The sequence below is a fragment of the Martes martes genome (assembly GCF_963455335.1).
Source record: "Martes martes genome assembly, chromosome: 4".
Lineage (NCBI taxonomy): Eukaryota > Metazoa > Chordata > Mammalia > Carnivora > Mustelidae > Martes > Martes martes.
The window spans coordinates 179554250-179562020 of record NC_137891.1 but is presented as its reverse complement, the minus strand read 5'-3'; the positions used below and the strand labels follow the sequence as shown (position 1 = coordinate 179562020).

The 7771-nt window shown below is 52.8% G+C and overlaps 1 protein-coding gene across 1 annotated transcript in view; it reads right to left on the bottom strand.

Annotated features, from left to right (window-relative positions):
• Positions 1-1966: 1966 nt before the first annotated feature.
• The window catches only part of PADI2 (peptidyl arginine deiminase 2), a 43031-nt gene continuing 37226 nt past the window's right edge, over positions 1967-7771 (bottom strand). The window contains exons 14-16 of the mRNA XM_080801531.1: positions 7028-7113; positions 5634-5762; positions 1967-5001 (exon numbers count right to left, since the gene is read on the bottom strand). Coding sequence (XP_080657657.1) covers positions 4768-5001; positions 5634-5762; positions 7028-7113 — 449 coding nt within the window. The 3' untranslated portion in view covers positions 1967-4767. The remainder of the gene's footprint in view (positions 5002-5633; positions 5763-7027; positions 7114-7771) is intronic.

Here is a 7771-nt window from a genome sequence, read left to right as displayed (position 1 = left end):
CTTCTGGCTGTCCAGCTGGTGGAAGAGATACCACGTGCTGTCATTTGATGTCACTCACTGTATTGAATTACCAAAAATATCGCCCTCAGTCCCCTGGACCTGATGCCGCTTGGGTGAGGATCCTGGATACGTCCCGCTGGACAGGCAGAATTCATCCCTGGCTGCTCTTTTTATTTTGGGGGAGGGATCCCACTTCCACAAGCTCTTGGCTCTACTGAGGTATGGATCAGGTCCCATCTGGAATGAAGGGGCTGAGATAATGGGGACCTTGACTCCACTCACCCGGGACCTGCAGACAACGTCTTGCAGGAAGATGCAGGGTCGAGTTGTAGAAGTGAGGCCGTTCTATGTTCCATGGGGCTGGTGGGGAGTCTCATCTTGACAGTGGGCAGAGGTAGCCTGCCCAAAGGTACTCCCCTTGCTGAGGGCGAGGCCATTTCTGGTAACATGGCAGCAGCCACAGCTCAGGCAAGAGGACCCTCTGGAGGAGCAAGGCTCTGCACACTGAGGCCAGGGAGGGCTGATGTCTATTTTATGCTTCTCTTTTTGGTATTATAATAATAAACTTCTGTTAGCCATTGCAGTCAGACTAGCTGGACTCTGGGGGTTTAAGGAATGTGCCTACCCCTATAATTGGGCTCAGCCTGGCAGAGAAGATTCTAGAACTGTGCTTTCAAACATGGGAGCTCTTTGTGGCTAATCTGAATGAAGATGTCCTATAAGTAGAAAATTAAAAATTACATGCATAGCTTGCATTACATTTCTGTTAGAATGTGCTGTTCTAGAACTCTAGAAGTCTCAGCCATCAGTCTCAGCCTCACTCTCAGCCATCCTGAGGTAGGTGAGTGAAAGATAGGAAAGCACCACCAGGGCTGGGTTTAACACACCAGCATCCCTTGGGGAGTCTCAGAAATTGGTGGATGGGGAAACGCCGGTGAAGATTGCCATTGCTGTGGCTTGGGCCACCTCAGTTGGGTATAAAAGGGAAGCGTGACCTCAGACAGCTGGACCCACACGTTAAATCTGGGAGTATGAGAACTAATGATTTTCATTTTGCAGTCGCTCCTTAAGATGGCTTCAACAAAACATCAGTCTAGAAGTCCAAGATGGGGCTGAGGGACAAGAAGCCCCCACGTCCATCCCAAAGAGCTCAGGAGTGGTTTCCAGGCTCGGGAAGTAACTAGGTGGCTTTATTTTTAGGGCTTCGGAGAGTTTGTTCACAAAGACCCTCTTAGACCATGGCTGTGTAGTATGGATTTTTATACCAGGGGTCAAATCACAAAAATCACAAATGTCCTCATGTAACAATTCCATATGATAAGAACATGATATGGTCCAGAGTGGTGGACACTCTTGGTGCCCTACCAGATCCTCTTCTGGTTGTGAGCCCATTCCCCGGCTCCGGTGACTTTGTGGCTAACTGCAGCTCTGATTGCTACTGGTGCCCCCTTACCCATTCAGAGAGCCGAAGTCCCCATAGCCAACGACTGACTGCAGCAGGTGTACAAAACTCTGCCTCCAGGTGGGACAGCTCCGAGCTGCATTTATGCTCCAGAGCTTTCCAGTGATCAGGCTGAGGCTACACCTCAAGTCACATCCTCATCTGGCTTCTTCCCCTGCCCTGTCCCGTTCCCTTCACTCCCTTCCTGGTTTTTCTTGGAGGCACTTAATAAATAACAAATCACCTGTTCTCAGCTGCTCATTTCAGGATCTCCTTCTGCGGACCACCACCAGAAAAACACAGCCAGACTTTATCGTGGGTATTGGTCTTGACCTTGGGGGTGGCCATGGAAGACACATCCACTGAATGTGTGGGGGATTCCAAACCCTTGAGATACCTTTGCTGAACCCTGACCTTGTGCCCAGAAGAGCAGGGGCTACAAGGCCAGAAGAGTGCCCCTGTCTGGCCTGCTTCACTCCAGGCCGTGTCCCTGAGGCAACAATGAACATCACACCAACACATGACTTCCCCTCTGATGGTTTATTTTATTGCTATTTAATTAGGCTCTTCCCCAAACATCTTTCGATTTCTGTCATGGCCTCTCGTCCAGAAAGTTGAAACTTCCCTGCTTCTTGCCATCTTCACGGCACCTCCCCTTCCCTCTTACATAAAATATTTCAAAATAAAGATCGAAACAGGAACTTAGCTGAGTTTTGCAACACAGAACTGTATCTTAGGTCTACATTTATAGCAAGTGGGGGATGGGGAAGAGCGATGAGTTCATGGGGACTGGGGGACCGGTGCACACTGAGGGTAGTCACACGGGGTAGGAGGGGCGAGCAAGATGGGAATGGGTATCTGAGTCCTGGGGGCTCCAGAATCATCAGAAATTACCAACTTACTGATGGAGAGAGTTTTAGAAAAATTTATAAACACACACTGTCTCCACATGGGAGATGCTCACTTCCCCTTAAAGGTAGACTAGAAAAAAAATGAAAGAAAACCCCAAATCCCACATTAACCAAACACACACACACAAACACACACACAACAAACTCTAAGTCTCCAGATGGACACCTTCAAATAGGCACTTGGTGTTTTCAGCTCTGGGGTTGCAGAGGTCTGGGGCTGTGGCCCCCAAAGGCAGGGGCACAACAGTTTCTAAAGGCTCTGGGGTCTGATCTGTTGGGTGGGTACTGGCCCAGCTGGGTGGGAAAGGAGGTCAGGTTGGAAAAGAACCCTCTACCTTCATCCAAAATAGTGACTTGCAGGAAGGTCTGTGCCCTGCGGATTTTCTGAATATAGCGGGTTCCCACTTTGGAAGAGCATATCACTGAAAGGGCAAATGTTGGCCATTTAGATGTGGACACGGCATGCTGAGAACTGACCAGCTCCAGGAGGCAGGGACCAGGCCCAGCCTGCTAGGGACCACCACATCCTCAGAGCCCAGCACTGTGCCTGGCCCTTAGTAGACACACAAGAAATGTCTGCTGAATGCGTGAATGGAATAACCCAAGAAGAAAATCCTGTTCTCACAGGAATACAAATTTATAACGGTCTCATTGGCCATAAATTGGTTCTTTTTAACCCACAAAGTGGGATTATAATTCGCTTATTCTCCCGACATCAGCTGGCCCTCAAGGAAATTTTTTTTAGTGGAAACTGAGTCTTTTGGGTTGGAGCCAGGGAATTAACCTAGTTATGTGCAGATGAGAGGATGTTCAGCAAATGCGCTGATGAACTTCCATGGGATAGACAGTCTGTGTCTAAGGCCACCTGCTGGCCCAGAACTGGCCGTTGGGCTGGGGGCCAGCCCAGGTCCTTAGATGTCGGGTCTAAGGTCTGGGGAGAACTGGCGGGGCTTTAATTATAACCTGGGGCAGGTCTGAGCCTGGCTGGTGGCGAACCAGTCCCCATATAGCTGCTTGGAGGGATAGGATTGGGAATAGGAAGTGGAGGCATGGGAGGAGGGAGGCCAGGGACTGCCCAGGGAATGGAGAACCAGGCAGGAGAAGGATAAGGCTGAGCGCAGGCATCTATACCCACGGCACTCTCTGGTTCAAGGATGCTAGTCTGGGGGGAGCCCCACAAGTGTTTGGGAGAGCCTGTGTCCATCAGAAAGAAGAGGTATAAGGAGCATCTTGGAAATGGAGAGGTCTGAGAAAATCCACTTCTGAGGAAGGTTCTAAGCTAAATTATTGGACCCTTAGGGAATGGGGAAGCTAGTCAGGGATGTCTACACTGCAGAGAGGAAGCCAAGGGGGTCTGAGAGAGGCCGGGAAGGAATGAATAATTGAAGGCAGCCCCCTGCACACTCCAAGGGAGTGGGGAACTTGAAATGATGATGGCAGTTCAAAGTACGTCTGGGGGTCCCAGGGTCCCTTTCCATGGGATCTACCTTGACCTTCAGGGCATGGCTGCCAGAGCTGATGATCCCAGAGCTTCCAGAACCTTCTTCCCTTCTCCCCTCCTTCAATTTTGGATAAGAGACTAAGCGCTCTTTGGGGAATGGTTTGGGTACAGAGTTTTTGTTTCTTGGTTTTTCGTGTCAGGGCTATACAGAGGCTGGCCAAAGGCACAGCTCTTTTCAGGAAGTACCAAGTAGAGGTTCATCGGGGGTGACTTTGGTGGACGCTGGGGCCCTTCTGAGAGATGGCAAGGCACAGATGTCCCAGGTCCCTCCCCCCTTTTTGGAGGCCTGGTGGGGACAGTCTAGTCCTTGTCAAGTCCTTGGCAGGCAGGGGGAAGCTCTGGGGGGTGGGTGCCAGGTGTCTAGAGAAGGAAGGAGGGAGGTGCCAAGGCCCCGGTTGTGTGGGTTTTCTCTTTTTGGTAATGCAAGTGCCTGACTTGGGCTTTGATTGCGAGGTATCCACTTCAAAGAAAGCCATCCCCAATAAGCATGTTCGTTGCCAGCCTTAGGACTAGATAAAACACCAGGCTTCCTCCCGCCCCAGGCTCCTTCATTTTAGAAATCTTGGCTGGTTTCTAAAGCTGACCATTTGAGCCCCTCGATTTTCCTCATCCCCCACTCCCCGCTGGTGCTGCAAAACCCCCAGCCCCCACCCTCCACTGCCTAAAAAGCAGAACCCCAGGCTTGGGCTGTCTCTCTCTCCCTGCGACTTTGCTGTGTGGCCCCAGGTGTGCCGTGCAATTTCCAGGTCCTGGAAATAATCATCCTTTTCTCCACCCCCCCCCCCCCACAAAGTTTCCTGACCGTTATTGCTGAAGAACATCTTGCAATCATAAGAACCATGAGGGCCGGTCCTACCACAATCTTGGTTACTGACCGGCTGAGACCCGCACAGCACAGCCCCCACCCCGGCCGCTCAGGGCACCATGTGCCACCACTTGAAGGAGAAGGGCTTCCTGCGTACGTTGGTGCCACAGTGCACCTCCCCCAGAAACTTGTGGTAGGCCGAGATGTCGTCCACGAAGGTGCAGCAGAGGCCCAGGGGCTCCAGCAGGGAGCGCACATGCGTCTCCAGGCAGCACACCTCCTCCACCTGGGGCCCGAAGGGCTTAGGGATGCCCAGGTCCTTGTCCAGCACGATCATGTTCACCTGTGATGGGGCGTGGGCAACAGCTCCGGTTTAATGAGCACCGACTACTCGAGGGGCCCTGTTCCAAGCTCTTGGGCACTCCTAACTCCCCTGTGACGTAGATGTTGTGATCATCCCCATTTTACAGATGAGAAAACCGAGGCACAGAGGGGGCCAAGCAGCTCCTATGTGGTAGAACTGAAGCAGAAAACCAGGCGACCTACCTCCGCATGTATGTTGTGTACAGGTACCTGCACGTGGTTATACGTGTACGTATCGGTGTGTGCGTGCATGCAAGTGTGTACCCGTGCGTGTGTTCTAACCTCCCCCGTCTCACAGAAGACTCTCCCCTAGGATGAAAAGCATCCTTCCTCTCTGTAAAGGCCTTTTTAACTTAGAAAGCACTTCGCTATCTGCTAGGGGAAAGGATTTCCCAGGACCCCAGGGAGGCAGCTAGGATGAGCGTCTCACCCCTAGGAGGGAATGCAGCCCAGAGAGGACGAGGGGCCTGGGGCGGGGTGGGCGAGGACGCACAGCATTTCAGCCAGGATGGGCACCTGGACCTCCTGAGGGAACAGCCTCAGCTGAGGAGTCCCTCTGATCTGGCGGCCCCTCACCGGCCTGGATGAAGTCTGGGGTCCTGAGTGTCTCACCATGTTTGGGAAGAAGGCTCTGGCCTGGCGGCCTTCGTCCATCTTGAACAGGGCGGGCAGATCGATGATGTCCTGCTCCGTCAGCCCCAGCTCCTTCTTGAGGATGTCACGGTTCCAGTCCAGGCAACGCTGGGGTGGTGGGGGGAAGGGGGAGCGGGCGAGTGAGGGGACACTCCTGTCGCTTTGTCCACCCTGCGCCTGTCTCCGGCAGCAGCAGACCCTGGGCCCCAGCATGCCAGAGAGGTTTCCAGTGCTCACCTAGCCCCTTGCCACCTCTCCAGTGCCCCTCCTATCAGGGTCCGGTGACAGGGGTAACAGAGAGAGCAGGACAGAAGATCACAGAAATCATGCTGTTAGACAGAAATGGGACGGGGACTCAGAAGGTGGGATCCATTCATGGCAAACTTCTGGAGACTCTGATCCCCTAAAATAAATAAAAATCCAGGGCATATACTGACACTTAATTTTTCTAGAGGGCAGGTCTGTAGCTTGCATCGTATTTTATTATTTTATTTTAATTAATTAATTTTTTAAAATTTATTTACTTGACAGAGAGAGAGAGAGAGAGCACAAGTAGGCAGAGAGAGAGGGAGAAGCAGACTCCCCGCTGAGCAAAGAGCCTGATGCAGGGCTTGATCCCAGAACCCTGGGATCATGACCTGAGCCAAAAGCAGACTCTTTTTTTTTTTTTTGAAGATTTTATTTATTTATTTGACAGACAGAGATCACAAATAGGCAGAGAGGCAGGCAGAGAGAAGGTGGGGGAGAAGCAGGCTCCCCGCTGAGCAGAGAGCCCGATATGGGGCTTGATCCCAAGACCCTGGGATCATGACCTGAGCTGAAGGCAGAGGGTTTAACCCACTGAGCCACCCAGGCGCCCCTGAAGGCAGACTCTTAATGACTGAACCACTGAGGCACCCCTAATTAATTTATTTTTAAAGTAGACTCCATGCTGGGCATGGAGCCCCATGTGGGGCTTGAACTCATGACCCTAAGATCAAGACCGGAGCTGAAATCAAGAGTCGGATGCTTCACCGACTGAGCCACCCAGCTGCTCCCATATCATAGTTTAAAGGACTGTGTCTCCCCCAGATGTCTCGGGCTCTAGCCTTACAGAGCCCTTGGCTCTTTGGCACGGCCTGCTATGCTCTCCTTCCCTGGTCTCCTGGCTGCTTCTGACCTCTGTTGACCTGCACACCCTGCCTTTGCCCCTCCGTTTAGCTCCCGGGTTTACACGGGGGCGATGGAGGGAGGCTGGACCGAATGCTCATGGAGGCCCTTCCCTCTGTCATGTGCCCTGACCCCTTGGTCATTCCCTCTAGAAGCCGTGAGGACATGAGCGGTGTCACCGGGCACAACCCCGTCCCTCTCAGGGCCCCCTGTTCTGCACTTACCTGGAAGTACAGGTTTTCTTGCACGAGGCTCTCGTTGGATAGAATCTTGTTGATGGTGATTCGCTTGCTGCTCATGCCGCCCAAGCCTGTGGAAGTCAGAGGTCACAGGGGACAGTCTAGCCTCAGGTACACAGCCTGGGTGCTCCCCTCTATGAAGCCCCCAGGGGAGCTGCGGGGAGGAGGGAGATGGAGCCGGGACAGGCTGAGACCCAGGAGGGCAGGCTGCTTGGGCCAGAGACCAGGGGGTGGCGTCTCTTTCTGGCCAGAGGGTGGGGTGGCACAAGTACCTGGGCCTCCCACCAGGAGCCTGCTTCTAAGGACAAACAGCTGACCAGGGGGAGGGTGGCAGAGCAGGTACCCCGAGGTCACCCTTCCTGTTTACCAGACCTGCCTCATGCTCGGCCGCTGCCCTGGTCGCTGCTGCACCTGCCTCCTGGTCCACACCTGGCTTTTGGTCTGATTAGCAATTTCTAACCCTCACCGAGCCCCTACTGTGTGACAGGCACTCTTCTAGATATTTGACAGGGATTAACTCAGGAATCATCCCTACATTTCTATGAGGTAGCTGCTAGCATTAAAGATGGGGAAACGGAGGCACAGAGAAGTTCAATGACTTGCCCAAGGTCTTACAGCTAGTAGCAGAGCCCACGTGCAGATCAGACAGTCAGATTTCTGAGCCTAAGCTATTAATCATAACTCGTCTCCTCCTCCCCCTCCCCTTCCTCCTCCTCTACCTCCTCCTTC